Raw genomic sequence first — 16645 nt, 5'->3', positions numbered from 1 at the left:
TCACATCGGGAAGCAATCCGCCATTTTCTCAAACACCGAGTCAAATCAGCTCTGTTATTTTCCGTTTTTTCGACTGTTTTCCGTACCTTGGAGACATCATGCCTCGTTGGTGTGTTGTCGGAGGGTGTAACAACACGAACAGGGACGGATTCAAGTTGCACCAGTGGCCCAAAGATGTGAAAGTGGCAAGAAATTGGACGTTTGTTCCGCACACTTTACCGACAAAAGCTATGCTACGACAGAGATGGCAAGAATGTGTGGATATCCTGCGACACTCAAAGCAGATGCATTTCCAACGATAAAGTCAAAGAAATCTGCCGCCAGAACCCCCATTGAATCTGCCGGAGTGTGTGAGCAATTCAGGGACAAAGGGCCTCGGTAGCACGGCAAGCAATGGCGGCAGTTTGTTCCCGCAGACGAGCTAAACCCCCTGGATGTCTTGGCTCACACCGTCCCTTATGCCACCGAAGATGATCAAGAGAAGAATATCGACCCTAGCTTCCCTGGCCTGCTGACATCAACTCCAAAACTGGACAGATCAGCTTTCAGGAAAAGAGCGCGGATGAGGGTATGTCTACAGAATATATTAATTGATGAAAATTGGGCTGTCTGCACTCTCAAAGTGCATGTTGTTGCCAAATGTATTTCATATGCTGTAAACCTAGTTCATAGTTGTTAGTTTCCTTTAATGCCAAACAAACACATACCAATTGTTGGTTAGAAGGCGATCGCCGAATTCGTCCTCGCTTTCTCCCGTGTCGCCGGCTGTCGTGTCGTTTTCGTCGGTTTCGCTTGCATACGGTTCAAACCGATATGGCTCAATAGCTTCAGTTTCTTCTTCAATTTCATTTTCGCTACCTGCCTCCACACTACAACCATCCGTTTCAATACATTCGTAATCTGTTGAATCGCTTAAGCCGCTGAAATCCGAGTCTGAATCTGAGCTAATGTCGCTATATCTTGCTGTTCTTTCCGCCATGTTTGTTTGTATTCACTATGTGACGTCACAGGAAAATGGACGGGTGTTTATAACGATGGTTAAAATCAGGCACTTTGAAGCTTTTTTTAGGGATATTGCGTGATGGGTAAAATTTTGAAAAAAACTTCGAAAAATATAATAAGCCACTGGGAACTGATTTTTAATGGTTTTAACCATTGTGAAATTGTGATAATGTTCCCCTTTAAAGTACCAATGATTGTCACACACACACTAGGTGTGGCGAAATTATTCTCTGCATTTGACCCATCACCCTTGATCACAATTATCACTCGATACTTCAAAAATTAAAAATAATAGAAAATCTAGCTTGAAAACATGTGTTGTACATGACTTTGAGTATTTATTTAATGCTTTACACGTGCTCAAAATGGCTACCACCGGCAGCACGGACAACATCAAGACGATATGAGAATTCCTCCCAAACGCGCCTCAGGATTTGTTGAGGAGACGCCATTTTGAGGGTAAATAAACACGAGGTCTTCCTTCAATTGAACGGCGCCAAAAGGATTACATGACAACAACGGTGAAATTGTAACACAATACAACTTGGATAACTCCTGACCATTGTCAGGAGTGGTCCCCGCTCCAGGGCAGAGGATGGCTGACTTTGTCGGTGGGGGGCGCGTGTTGCTCTGGCACCCTGTTTGGATTGCAGCTGTACAAAACCTGTGCATCCTGGGTTTGGACTTCCTGACAGTGGCAGGCTGGGTTGTGAATGTTGGGAGCGAATGGATCAGATTCCAGGGAGGTCTACCATTCCAATGTCTTCCCTGAGTTCCCTTAACACCCAAGCCAGGTCAGCGGCAGGGGCACTGGAGACCATGAGCCTTCTTCCACCACCAAGAGTCCCCACCCTAAACAAAGATACGCTCTGCAGCAGCCCAGTAAACACAGAAGATGTGACGGCGCGATGTGGGAGGATATGTAAAGACTTGGCGCCCAATCCACAAGAGCAGCTGCTGGGACTGCTGACAAACTTCAGCGACACATTCGCCAAGAACGAAGAAGAGGGTGGGATCACCCATCTCACGTAGTACGTAATCGACATGGGAGAAGCTAGGCACATCAAATGTTGTCCCCGCAGCCTTTTAGCCCAAAAAGCTGTTTGTGAGGAGGCTGTGGCAAAATTACTGCAAACAGGCATCATTGAACCCTCCGACAGCCCATGGGCGTCAGCAGTCGTCATGGTGCCGGTCTCCGGCTCATGCTGGTTCTCATCTCTGGACTTCTGCAGAGGCTACTACAAGGTGCCACTTTCCCCTGAAGCCCAACCAAAGACGCCATTCTGTACTGGGAGGGGCCTGTGGCAGTTTAAGGTCCTCCCCTTTGGACTCTGTAATGCGCTGGCAACCTTTGTAAGATTGATGGACCGAGTGTTGGCCGGGGTCCCTCGTCAACAGTGTCTAGTCTACCTAGATAACATAGGAGTATACAATAGCTAACCTCTAACATCCCTTCGGTTTGTGTTAGAGAAGATTAGAAAAGGCTGGCCTGAAAAATGCAATTTCATGCAGAAAGAAACATACTTAGTAGTCTAATTTAACTTGCAAATCACCCGATCTCTGTCTCACCACTCCTCCCTTAGCTAGCTAGCTGATAAGCTAACGAAGCTAGCGCGGAGAAAGGCGGCGTCGGTCTGAAGGAATCTGCTCCCCGCACGTCGCGACCACTTCCCTGAAGACAGCAATTACTTCACTCGGTGAAAGAAAATACAGTGAGTATGGCTCCCTGCGCTTCGTGCACCGTTCTCATGGATAGGTTGGCTCTGCTAGAGGGCCGTGTCCGCCAGTTAGAGCAGAGTAATTTCGTAACTTTAGACGTTGCAGACACATCTGTTAGTGTTAGCTGTAGCCAGCTTGTAGCAGCCCGAAGCGACCTATAAGCAACGGTGAACCAGTTGAGACGCATAATAGATTTAGCCCTTTAGCTAGTCCTACACCCCAGTCTACCTGGCACCACACCTTAGTCATAGAGGACTCCATCACCCGAAACATAAAGCTTAGCAAACCAGCCACAATTAAGTGCATTCCCGGGGCCAGAGCACCTGACATTGAAGCTAATCTTAGGGAGCTAACTCGCAACAGGCCTAGTAAACACGTACGACAGGCTAATCGCACCACTAGCTATGCGAACATAGTTGCTCCAATGACACTAGGATGAGACAGTCAGAGATTACAAAGAGGAACATAGCTAGGACTTGTAATCTCGCTAGAAAGATTTCCAGGCTTGTCTCTGGCCCCCTGCCTGCGAGAGGCAATGATGAGAGATATAGCAGATTAGTCTCGCTTAACAAGTGGCTGGCTAGTTTTTGTAGACAACAGGGACTAAAGTTTATTGATAATTGGCCCTCTTTCTGGGGCAAACCTGGGACTGTTGATGAGAGACGGCCTTCACCCTAACCAGGAAGGCGCCATCATCCTGTCTAGGAACATATATTTTTGTTTGAGTCACACTTGACTAACTACACTAGAGCAAGCCCGGTCACAGGCAATTACAGAGTCTGTTAGTCCGGGTGAGGAGTCAGTTAAGCTAGAACTTAAGATAGAACTTGCAGGGCCAGGTTGGAAAATTCTTGCACACATAGCATTTCTCCTAGAATAATACACAACTCGCATAATATGTTTTCTGCAGTGAGTGTGCCAGAGGTGGACATGCATTCTACTGAGGTGGCAAATTATGATGCGTTCAGTATATCACAGCACCAAGCAAACAATCTGAAAATTCCCGTCATATCAATTCCTAGATATGGTCGAAATGATTTAAAGCGCACTACGCAAAATAAACGCAACATTATTAATATTACTACTACGGATAATTTTAACAAAAACTCCTCAAAACAGCCCACTACCTATAATATGGGCTTTTTAAACATAAGATCATTGTCTCCCAAAACGTTATTAGTTAATGAGGTCATTAGACACAACAATCTTAACGTCATTGGTCCCAGCGAAACCTGGCTCAAACCAGACGATTAGTTTGCACTGAATGAGGCATCTCCTCCTAACTATACGAATGCGCATATTGCCCGTCCCCTTAAAAGGGGTTGGGGGGGGGGGGGGGGGTCGCACTAATATACAATGAAAACCTTAACCTTACCCCCAACCTAAGTAATAAATATAAATCGTTTGAGGTGCTTACTATGAGGTCTGTCGCACCGCTGCCTCTCTACCTGGCTGTTATCTACCGCCCCCCAGGGCCCTATTCGGACTTTATCAGTGATTTCTTAGAGTTCGTCGCTGATCAAGTGACGCACGCCGACAATATAATCATAATGGGGGAATTTAATATCCATATGAATACCCCATCGGACCCTCCGTGCGTGGCGCTCAAGACTATAATTGATAGCTTTGGTCTTACACAAATAATAAATGAACCCACGCATCGCAACGGTAATACGATAGATCTAGTGCTTGTCAGGGGTGTCACCACCTCCAAAGTAATGATACTCCTGTATACTAAAGTAATGTCCCATCATTACCTTATAAAATTCGAAGTTCTGACTCATTGTCAACTAGCTAATAATAATAATAACTGCTTTAGCAGCCGCAACATTAATGCTGCCACAACGATAACTCTTGCTGGCCTACTGCCTCTGGTAATGGCACCATTCCCAAATTATGTGGGCTCCATTGATAACCTCACTAACAACTTTAACGACGCCCCGTGCGAAACCATTGATATTATAGCACCGCTAAAGCTAAAAAGGGACCCTAAAAGGCGTACCCCATGGTTTTCAGAAGAAACTAGAGCTCTTAAATTATCATGTAGAAGGCTGGAACGCAAATGTCGCGCGACTAAACTTGGGGTTTTCCATCAAGCATGGAGTGATAGTTTAATCATTTATAAACGCATGCTTACCTTATCTAAAGCTAAATACTACTCAAATCTCATCCGTCTCAACAAAAACGATCCTAAATATTTGTTCAGTGCAGTAGCATCGCTAACCCAACAAGAGACTCCTCCCAGTAGCTCCACCCACTCGGCAGATGACTTTATGAATTTCTTTAATAAGAAAATTGAACTCATTAGAAAGGAGATTAAAGACAACGCATCTCAGCTACAACTGGGTTCTATTAACACAGATACGACTGTATATACGACGGATATTGCCCTCCAAAATAGTCTCTCTCTTTTTGACGAAATAACAATAGAAGAATTGCTACGGCGTGTAAATGGGATAAAACAAACAACATGTTTACTTGACCCACTTCCTGGGAAACTTATCAAGGAGCTTTTTGTAATATTAGGTCCATCAGTGCTAAATATTATAAACTTGTCACTTTCCTCTGGCACTGTTCCCCTAGCATTCAAAAAAGCGGTTATTCATCCTCTGCTCAAAAGACTTAACCTCGATCCTGACCTCATGCCAGGACCCACCTTCCGTTTATTTCAAAAATCCTCGAAAAAATTGTTGCACAACAGCTAAATGAACACTTAGCGTCTAACAATCTCTGTGAACCTTTTCAATCCGGTTTCAGGGCATATCACTCTACGGAGACAGCCCTCGCAAAAATGACTAATGATCTATTGCTACCGATGGATTCTGATGTGTCATCTATGTTGCTGCTTCTTGATCTTAGCGCTGCTTTCGATACCGTCGATCATAATATTTTATTAGAGCGTATCAAAACACGTATTGGTATGTCAGACTTAGCCTTGTCTTGGTTTAACTCTTATCTTACTGACAGGATGCAGTGCGTCTCAGTGTGACCGCGGACTATGTTAAGGTAACGTGTGGAGTTCCCCAGGGTTCGGTTCTTGGCCCTGCACTCTTCAGCATCTACATGTTGCCGCTAGGTGACATCATACGCAAATAGGGTGTTAGCTTTCACTGTTATGCTGATGACACCCAACTCTACATGCCCCTAAAGCTGACCAAAACGCCGGATTGTAGTCAGCTGGAGGCGTGTTTTAATAAAATTAAACAATGGATGTCCGCTAACTTTTTGCAACTCAACGCTAAGAAAACGGAAATGCTGATTATCGGTCCTGCTAGACACCGACACCTATTTTATAATACCACCTTAACATTTGACAACCAAACATTTACACAAGGCGACTCGGTAAAGAATCTGGGTATTATCTTCGACCCAACTCTCTCGTTTGAGTCACACATCAAGAGTGTTACTAAAACGGCCTTCTTTCATCTCCGTAATATCGCTAAAATTGGTTCCATTTTGTCCACTAGCGACGCGGAGATAATTATTCATGCGTTCGTTACGTCTCGTCTCGATTACTGTAACGTATTATTTTCTGGTCTCCCTATGTCTAGCATTCATCCGTGGCCACGAATGAAGTGCTGGCTGTCCAAAGTCGGGACCCAGGGTTGACCGCTCGTCTGTGCATCGTTTGGGGACGTCTCTGCGCTGCTGATCTGTCTCCGCTCGGGATGGTCTCCACTATGGACTGGACTCTCACTATTATGTTAGATCCACTATGGACTGGACTCTCCCAATATTATGCTAGATCCACTCGACGTACATTGCACCGGTCCCCTCCAAGGTTTCTCATTGTCCCATTGGGTTGAATTTTTCCTTGCCCTGATGTGGGATCTGAGCCGAGGTTGTCGTTGTGGCTTGTGCAGCCCTTTGAGACACTTGTGATTTAGGGCTATATAAGTAAACATTGATTAAACATTGAAAATTGGTCCTTCATAGAGATCAACTGGTGCCATACCGGGGGAACCAGGACCCTGCTGTGGTGGGCCACAGGGTCCTACCTGCACCACAAATTAATAAGGAGATTGGGCCATTACCCTGGTGCCACGAAGAACCGCTTTGGTCGGCTGCACAGGAAGGACCACCGGCAGCAGTGTGGTCGCTGTCGCTGCAGGGGCGCCTGAGAAGGGCAAGAAGACCGCCACAATATCTCAGAGACTATGTGGATCACAATGTGGCCGGTACCAACTGAGATTGTTTTGACTCTTATTCTTGGTCAAATTTGTTTTAATAAATGTTCAGTGCCCTTGGGGCGAGGGCGTTTGTGAAGAGGGAGTAGTGTAGCGATAGGAGTATTGTGTAGTGAACTGTAGTTGCCCGATGTGGGCTGCACAGGGCAGTGGCAGGGTTGCATGCAGTGTAGGGCTACAACTAACGATTAATTTGATAATCGATTAATCTGTCGATTATTACTTCGATTAATCAATTAATAAACGGACAAAAGAGACAAACTACATTTAAATCATTTCCAGTATTTTATTGAAAAAAACCCAGCATACTGGCATCATGTTCTGGACATTGGGGGTGCAGCATACACCAATAATAACACAGAAATGTAACTCATCAGATCAGAACTGAATCAGATATTGCACACGTTTCTGTTGTGAATAATAAAGGATTCATTTTAGGCTGCCTCTGAATAATAGCATGAAATATTCCAGCACCTTCATAACGTTTAGTTATACTAAAGCGTCACTCAAATCTAAATAGATTTATAAAGCTTTATCGGGCCCGGCTACATTGATCCATTATGAAACCAACCTGAGATATTTCTGTCCGTTACGTTTATTTCGAAATTGGTAACCGTGCGTTTTCTCTCTCAAAACGGAGTCAAATGTGCTAGAGACACATTATCAGCCCCACGTTGCAACAAAGGCATAACGTTAACGTTACTCACAAAAAACCTGAACTCATGAATGCATGTTGCCACTATGGACTTAAAAAGTTACGTACTGTGAGTTCTTCCCTTCATCCATGGCTCCAACATGTTTCCTTTTCAGGTGCTCCTGAAGCAATGTTGTCCTTCTGTGCCATTTTACAGGAAACGGTCTTCTTTGAAGTCTTTAAAGTGAAGTGTTCCCACACTTTTGACGACTTAGGTCGTACACTTTCTCCATTGAAGCAATAACCTCAAGATGTTTCTCCGCTGAACTATCCGTACTGTTTTCCTGCGCCATTTTTCGAATGTTTCCAGCAAAGGAGACGGCGTCGTCACGTGAGCTGCACATGACACATCATTGGCTAGCTTACGCCACCTCATGAGACAAAGCCTCAGCGCCGCCCTGGCGCTGTTTTGTACTGTTTTTGTACTTATTTTGATTATTGTTTCTCAGCTGTTTGTAAATGTTGCAGTTTATAAATAAAGGTTTATAAAACAACAAAAAACAACAACAACAACAACAACAACAACAACAAAAAAGCCTCCACGCATGCATAGTTCCAACGAATCGATGACTAAATTAATCGCCAACTATTTTGATAATCGATTTAATCGATTAGTTGTTGCAGCCCTAATGCAGTGTTTAAGACACTGCATTGTGTGAGCCAAGAAGAGTTAAAAAACCCGCTTTTGTGTGTGTCGTGCCTCTACCTGTGAGTTAGACAGTGCTATTTGTAAATGAAAATAAAAAGGCTGACTTGCTCAAAGAAAGTCCAACTCCTTTATATCGTCGTCATCACAATATGTATATTATTTGTGTGCATAAAACAGCCTCATCTGAAAAGCTGATAGTTCCTAGAAACTACAAAGCAGAACTCAAACGGGCATGTCAAAGTCAAATTTCAGTCATGAAGTTTTAACTTCCGATTTACCTTGGGTAGTTCTTCAATCTGGTTGGCGTCCAGATACAGCTCCTCCAGAGTTCTCTCAAAGCTGAATATTTCCTTGGGGACTTGCTGCAGACTGCAGTGAGAGTAGTCCAACACCGAGATCACTTCCTCCTCCCCGCGGAAACAACGACATGGCACCAGCCGACCAATCAACTTTCGTTTTGTGGTCATTTCCAGACACTGTACTGCAGAAGCAAAAGAAGAGAAAATACCATTCAGTCATTTAAAGTACTTTGTTGAGATCTCCGATAGTATGAGACATATTTGCAAACTGGACACTATACTGGCAACAGAATTCACATTTGACAAGTTCTAAATTAATTGTCTGTACTGCATTTTCAATGGAAATCATAGATTCTTAGATGAACAAAGCATTTGCGTTAGTATTAATTATACATCTTTTTTATCCGATAAGAATACACTTCTTAGTCCATCTATGCCCTCTTATAGAATCATGCCTCCATCATATCCACACTCAATGCCCAGTGATGTAACCAAGTACATGCCGTGCGTCCCTGACGCTTAAAAATCTTAAAGGATGCAGTCAACTCACTCTTGATGCATCCCAGGGACCAGTGACGTGCAGTGAGGTTTGAGAGGCACTGACCCACTAGTCAGATTTACAAACATATAGTATGATGCTAAGTCACTGACTCACAAGTCAGATTTACAAACATGACAGTATGATGCAATGGCACCTGCTTAAAATCACAAAAACACACAGTATGATGCTAGAATAAAACATTTCAACACACTTAGCACACTATTAACACAGCACTGCAGAGCAGACAACTTTTTGACTTGGGGGCCGCATTGGGTTAAAACAATTTGGCAGTATATATATATATATATATATATATATATATATATATATATATATATATATATATATATATATATATATATATATATATACACATATATATATACAGTCGTGCTCATAAGTTTACATATCCTGGGAGAATTTATGATTTCTTGGCCATTCTTCAGAGGATATGAATGATAACACAAAAACCTTTCTTCCACTCATGCTTAATGGTTGTGTGAAGCTATTTATTGGCAAACAACTGTGTTTACTTTTTCTAAATCAAAATGACAAAAGAAAGTACCCAAATGACCCTGATCAAAAGTTTACATACCCCAGTGGCTTTGATCTGATAACCAAGGATATTGAGAATGCCAATCAGTTCAAACGCTAATTAAGAAGTGGAAAATGAGGGATTCAGGTAGACTAGCAAAGATTTCAGCCACAACTGCCAGGAAAATTGTTCGAGATGCAAAGAAAAATCCACAAATAACTTCAGCTGAAATACAGGACTTGTGGTGTGGCTGTTTCAAGATGCACAATAAGGAGACACTTGAAGAAAAATGGGCTGCATGGTCGAGTCGCCAGAAGAAAGCCATTTCTGCGAACAGCACAGAGACAAGCCTCAAAACTTCTGGAACAAAGTAATTTGGAATGATGGCTTTCTTCTGTCAGTGAAAACTGAATATGTCAAAGACATAAATAACTTACTCAATTTGCATAGCGAACCTTGCTTTTTATGTCAGAAAGTCTGTGATGTGGGAGCATTTAATATGGAGGCTTGTCTGCAGGATAGTTAGCTTGTTGGCTAACTAGCTTGCGACAGAGAGACGCAGTTGTGTGAAAAACGGATTAAACTATCATTTTAGCCAAAGTTCGCTAGTAAAACATTTTTATTTTTGTAACAATCAATGAACAGCAGTTACAGTATTATTAAATATTACTGAATGAAGTAAATATTTATCCTTAGTTAGCACGTCTTAATATGTTCCAAGCTAAGTTTAAAAGACGATTGTTAAATTAGTACGCTTTATAATGTGATTAGTCAACTAGTCGTTAACAGTGCCAACGAGTCAACTATCAAAATAAAAGTTAGTTGCAGCACTAGTAGCTAGCAAAAGAAAATGTGTTTGACCAAACAATAACATGTTGCCTTACCCGCTACCAAAACAACTAGCCAGTCACACAGATTTAATTTCAACAATTAAAGATAAGAATGTCATAGTAAATAAACCACTGCTCAATGCTGTGTGTTCATTCGTGTCAATGGTGTTTTTACATTAGGGGACGTTCTGTAATTAATTTTTATATTAAAAAATGTTGAATGGTGGTTGCTGTTTTGTTATGCTTAGATGACATCTGTGCATACATGCCACTCTCAAAAATATAATTGTTCTTGCAAAATTTTTAATACTTTTTGTTTAATTTCAGACACATTTTGAACATAATGAATGTATCTGTTAATTATAACAATATCAGGGTTGTACCATATACTGCTACTAATAAAGTACCGCAGTACTAATGAATTAAAAAAGAAGGTGATATACAGCATTTAAAAAATACCAGTACTTTTTTTTTTTCATACGGCTGATGGCATGCCAAGCTGCATGCCGTGAGTCAACGTCAACGTCAACGTATGCACACAGCACTTGCAAGCAGAAACAGCATTTAGACAAAAGAGGAAAAATGGGCATTTTTGGCTTTAAAACTAACGATAAAGGTGGCACTATAAACAAACATAGCTAACTGGTAGCTATCGGCTAACATTTGTCCACATAGTGTTATAGCTACTTCTAAAACAATAATCATCGCCGCCATGGCGACAAATAAACAATTTTTCTTACAAATACCATCCCTTGCAGAATGAGGACTAGCTGAACATGCTTCACTACACACCATAGGAGGATACGATAGCTCACCTCTAACAGCAAGCTATTGCTCCTGAATGGTGGATCTACTGTACACAAATATCAATTTTGACAATACCAAGTACAAAGGCCGTATCTAGTCAATACTACATTTTGTATTATCACAAAGTCCTTTTTAAAAAAAAAATGTATGGTTTATAAACTCAGGAATACGTCCCTGGAGACAGGAGGACTTTAATTATGACCAATGTTTGACCCTGTAACTATTTGGTATTGGATCAATACCCAAAATTGTAGTATCACCCACGACTTACGTGAAGTATCCAAACAACAAGAATAATAATGATACATTTCTGTATACGTCAGCAGCCAAAATATGTGCCTTAGTAAGCTTACTTAAAACTAAAAGAGAAGTTCTCTAGTATGTTCACTATGTTATTTAATGCCAAGATTGTTCTTTGATTGTAATAAGAAATGTATAAAAAATGTATCATAAGAGCTTCTGTAAAAATAAAGGCAACAATGAAATTTTTTTGTGGTCCCCTTTATTTTGAAAAGTATTAAAAAGCAGGACAATGAAATTGAAAGTAAATACATTTTGGTACCGTCCATCCATCCATTTTCTACCGCTTGTCCCGTTCGGGGTCGCGGGGGTGCTGGAGCCTATCTCAGCCGCATTCGGGCGGAAGGCGGAGTACACCATGGACAAGTCGCCACCTCATCGCAGGGCCAACACAGATAGACAGACAACATTCACACTCACATTCACACACTAGGGACAATTTAGTGTTGCCAATCAACCTAACCCCAGGTCCATGTCTTTGGAGGTGGGAGGAAGCCGGAGTACCCGGAGGGAACCCACGCAGTCACGGGGAGAACATGCAAACTCCACACAGAAAGATCCCGAGCGCAGGATCGAACCCAGGACCTAACCCTCATACCACACCACCATCAAAGGAATTTAATGCTACAATTTAAGAAAAGGAAGAATATAAGACTTACAAAGACACTTTAAAAAAAAATTGGGAACCCATTGTATTTGCCAGGGACCCATTAAATCAATACCTGTGGGTCCGTGGGACCCGCTACATTAAAAACGTATCAACATCAATGAATGACTGCATTGATTTGAAACGCCATCCCTTTCTAACCGTGTCTCCTTCTTTTAACACTGACCTACCACACAAGACGTGGTAGGTCGAGACGTTACGTCTCGTCTCGATTACGGTAACGTATTATTTTGGGGCCCCCTATGTCTAGCATTAAAAGATTACAGTTGGTACAAAATGTGGCTGCTAGACTTTTGACAAGAACAAGAAGGTTTGATCATATTACGCCTATACTGGCTCACCTGCACTGGCTTCCTGTGCACTGAAGAAGGTGACTTTAAGGTTTTACTACTTACGTATAAAATACTACACGGTCTAGTTCCGTCCTATCTTGCTCATTGTATTGTACCATATGTCCCGGCAAGAAATCTGCGTTCAAAGAACTCTGGCTTATTAGTGATTCCCAGAGCCCAAAAAAAGTCTGCGAGCTATAGAGCGTTTTCTATTCGGGCTCCAGTACTCTGGAATGCCCTCCCGGTAACAGTTAGAGATGCTACCTCAGTAGAAGCATTTAAAATTAATTTATATACTCTATCCTTTAAATAGACCCCCCTTTTAGACCAGTTGATCAGCCGTTTCTTTTCTGCTCAGCCCCCCTCTCCTTCGTGGAGGGGGGAGGGGCACAGGTTCGGTGGCCACGGATGAAGCGCTGGCTGTCCAGGGTCGGGACCTAGGGTGGACCACTCGTCTGTGCATCGGTTGGGGATGTCTCTGCGCTGCTGACCTGTCTCCGCTCGGGATGGTCTCCTGCTGGCCCCACTATGGACTGGACTCTCACTATTATGTTAGATCCACTATGGACTGGACTCTCACAATATTATGCTAGATCCACTAGACATCCATTGCACCGGTCGCCCAGGGGGGGAGTCCCCACATCTGCGGTCCCCTCCAAGGTTTCTCATTGTTATCCCATTGGGTTGAGTTTTTCCTTGCCCTGATGTGGGATCTGAGCCGAGCATGTCGTTGTGGCTTGTGCAGCCCATTGAGACACTCGTGATTTAGGGCTATACAAGTAAACATTGATTGATTGATTGAAGACACATCACTTCATGTTTAACACATATAAATAAAGTTGATTTGATTTGATTTGATATGGCAAGATGCACTGCACAACTTGATTTAACGAACTAGACGCTGTGTGACAGATTGATTTGAGGAAAAATTGGCAGGATAATGGATGTATTGTTTTGCTTTATCTTATCAAAATAAAATGAAACAAAAATTAGTTTTGACGGACGAATTGGGGTGAAAAACAGATGATCTTGAGCTGTGTAAGGATGTTTGTTTGTTCCCACAACCATGCTGAGACCACACGTAATTAGGTGGACAAGAAGGTATAGTTTGTCCACACGTGTGCAAACAAAGCTGTCAGTTGTTTTAGGTGGTGCTGACATTCTAGACTAATGTGATTATTTCAGTGTTGTAAGGTCCATTACCATACATACCGTTTGAACAGTATAACAGAGGAGCTAAAGCACTAGCCGCCAATATAATCATTTTCAAAAAGTTTAACGTGTTAATGGGTGGTGAAGGTTGGTGTGGAAAAGAGCTTTGTCTTTTTCTGTGGCATATGTATAAGCAAAAAGCTTTAAACAATTGTTGTTCTTGTATACTATGAAAATAACCTAGCTCTGATGGTCTGATGGTTGAGATAGGCTCACAAAATTCCAGAATCCTTATTCCACTGATTCTTATACAAACCCCGTTTCCATGAGTTGGGAAATTGTGTTAGATGTAAATATAAACAGAATACAATGATTTGCAAATCATTTTCAACCCATATTCAGTTGAATATGCTACAAAGACAAGATATTTGATGTTCAAACTGATAAACATTTTTATTTTTGCAAATAATCATTAACTTTAGAATTTGATGCCAGCAACACGTGACAAAGAAGTTGGGAAAGGTGGCAATAAATAATGATAAAGTTGAGGAATGCTCATCAAACACTTATTTGGAACATTCCACAGGTGAACAGGCAAATTGGGAACAGGTGGGTGCCATGTTTGGGTATAAAAGTAGATTCCATGAAATGCTCAGTCATTCACAAACAAGGATGGGGCGAGGGTCACCACTTTGTCAACAAATGCTTGAGCAAATTGTTGAACAGTTTAAGAAAAACCTTTCTCAACCAGCTATTGCAAGGAATTTAGGGATTTCACCATCTACGGTCCGTAATATCATCAAAGGGTTCAGAGAAACTGGAGAAATCACTGCACGTAAGCAGCTAAGTCCGTGACTTTCGATCCCTCAGGCTGTACTGCATCAACAAGCGACATCAGTGTGTAAAGGATATCACCACATGGGCTCAGGAACACTTCAGAAACCCATTGTCAGTAACTACAGTTGGTCGCTACATCTGTAAGTGCAAGTTAAAACTCTCGTATGCAAGGCGAAAACCGTTTATCAACAACACCCAGAAACGCCGTCGGCTTTGCTGGGCCTGAGCTCATCTAAGATGGACTGATACAAAGTGGAAAAGTGTTCTGTGGTCAGACGAGTCCACATTTCAAATTGTTTTTGGAAACTGTGGACGTTGTGTCCTCCGGACCAAAGAGAAAAAGAACCATCCGGATTGTTATCGGCGCAAAGTTGAAAAGCCAGCATCTATGATGGTATGGGGGTGTATTAGTGCCCAAGACATGGGTAACTTACACATCTGTGAAGGCGCCATTAATGCTGAAAGGTACATACAGGTTTTGGAGCAACATATGTTGCCATCCAAGCAACGTTACCATGGACGCCCCTGCTTATTTCAGCAAGACAATGCCAAGCCACGTGTTACATCAACGTGGCTTCATAGTAAAAGAGTACGGGTACTAGAATGGCCTGCCTGTAGTCCAGACCTGTCTCCCATCGAAAATGTGTGGCGCATTATGAAGCCTAAAATACCACAACGGAGACCCCCGGACTGTTGAACAACTTAAGCTGTACATCAAGCAAGAATGGGAAAGAATTCCACCTGAGAAGCTTAAAAAATGTGTCTCCTCAGTTCCCAAACGTTTACTGAGTGTTGTTAAAAGGAAAGGCCATGTAACACGGTGGTGAACATGCCCTTTCCCAACTACTTTGGCACGTGTTGTAGCCATGAAATTCTAAGTTAATTATTATTTGCAAAAAAAAAATAAAGTTTATGAGTTTGAACATCAAATATCTTGTCTTTGTAGTGCATTCAATTGAATATGGGTTGAAAAGGATTTGCAAATCATTGTATTCCGTTTATATTTACATCTTACACAATTTCCCAACTCATATGGAAACGGGGTTTGTACTAAGATCCAACTAACATATGCTAAACAGCATGTGCAATCTATTTAATAGCGTGTACTATTCGTGGGCGTGTTGCGTGCGATCTACTAACATTGCACGTGCTATTCATTACTGATGGAAACCGCCGTATTTAAGTAACGTTTTTGCACGGCTTTTGCCATGGAGACATTCGATCCTTTACTGCACATTCATTTTATCATGCTCTTATACCTGTGGCCTTTTGACATGGTTCCAAACAAGCAGCAGCCATGTACCACTTTTTCTGGGCATTTTAGAAGCAGTCCTGCAGTGCACTTTGAATCCCCCCACCCCCCGTTGAAAGTGCGCTCAAGAGAAAGAATAGAATAGAATAGACTAGAATATAGAATAGAATATATCTTTATTGTCATTGTACATTGTACAACGAAATTGTAAGCAAAACAAATTTAGTGCAAATTTATAACACATAAAACCATGAGAACATAGATAAATAGATAAAAATACATAAAATACATACAAATAGCAAGCACAGTCATTATTGCCGTCTTGTGTTCAGCGACACTATTGCTCTCAGGTAAAAAGTGTTCTTAAGTCTGTTTGTCCGGCATTTTATTGTCCTGTATCTCCTGCCCGAGGGCAGCAGTTAAAAAAGTCTATGTTCAGGGTGAGATGGGTCCCTTATGATGTTTGGGCCTTTTTGAGGCACCTGGCACTGTACAGTTCATCTAGGGAGGGGAGAGAGCAGCCAGTGATCTTCATGGCAGTTTTTATGAAACTGCACTTACTGCGCCTAAGATGCCCAAAAAATGCATTATTCATGATTTTTTTTTGTATATAGAAGATACTGTATGTCAATGATGGATATTCTATGTGAAAAAATTAATGTCATAAAAAAAAGCACTATACAACACCAAAACACATCAAATAAATGTGTTTATATCGGCCATTTAGTCATCCAGCAGCTATAACTTTGTAAAATGATTCTCCTACCTGTGTGCAATGTGTTGAACCAGCAGCACACATCTATAATCTGTAACACATTTTCTGAATTGTAATCGAGACAAGG

At 41.9% G+C, this 16645-nt stretch overlaps 1 protein-coding gene across 13 annotated transcripts in view; it reads right to left on the bottom strand.

Moving 5' to 3' along the window:
* lrrc7 (leucine rich repeat containing 7) overlaps positions 1-16645 on the bottom strand; it is a 355766-nt gene that overhangs the window by 114267 nt on the left and 224854 nt on the right. For all 13 annotated transcript variants that reach the window (XM_061975629.2, XM_061975636.2, XM_061975630.2 and 10 more), the window contains one exon: positions 8530-8732. In XM_061975629.2, coding sequence (XP_061831613.2) covers positions 8530-8718 — 189 coding nt within the window. In that variant the 5' untranslated portion in view covers positions 8719-8732. The remainder of the gene's footprint in view (positions 1-8529; positions 8733-16645) is intronic.

This window comes from Nerophis lumbriciformis, linkage group LG14 (assembly GCF_033978685.3).
Source record: "Nerophis lumbriciformis linkage group LG14, RoL_Nlum_v2.1, whole genome shotgun sequence".
Taxonomy (NCBI): domain Eukaryota; kingdom Metazoa; phylum Chordata; class Actinopteri; order Syngnathiformes; family Syngnathidae; genus Nerophis; species Nerophis lumbriciformis.
This window is presented reverse-complemented; position numbering and strand designations above follow the sequence as displayed.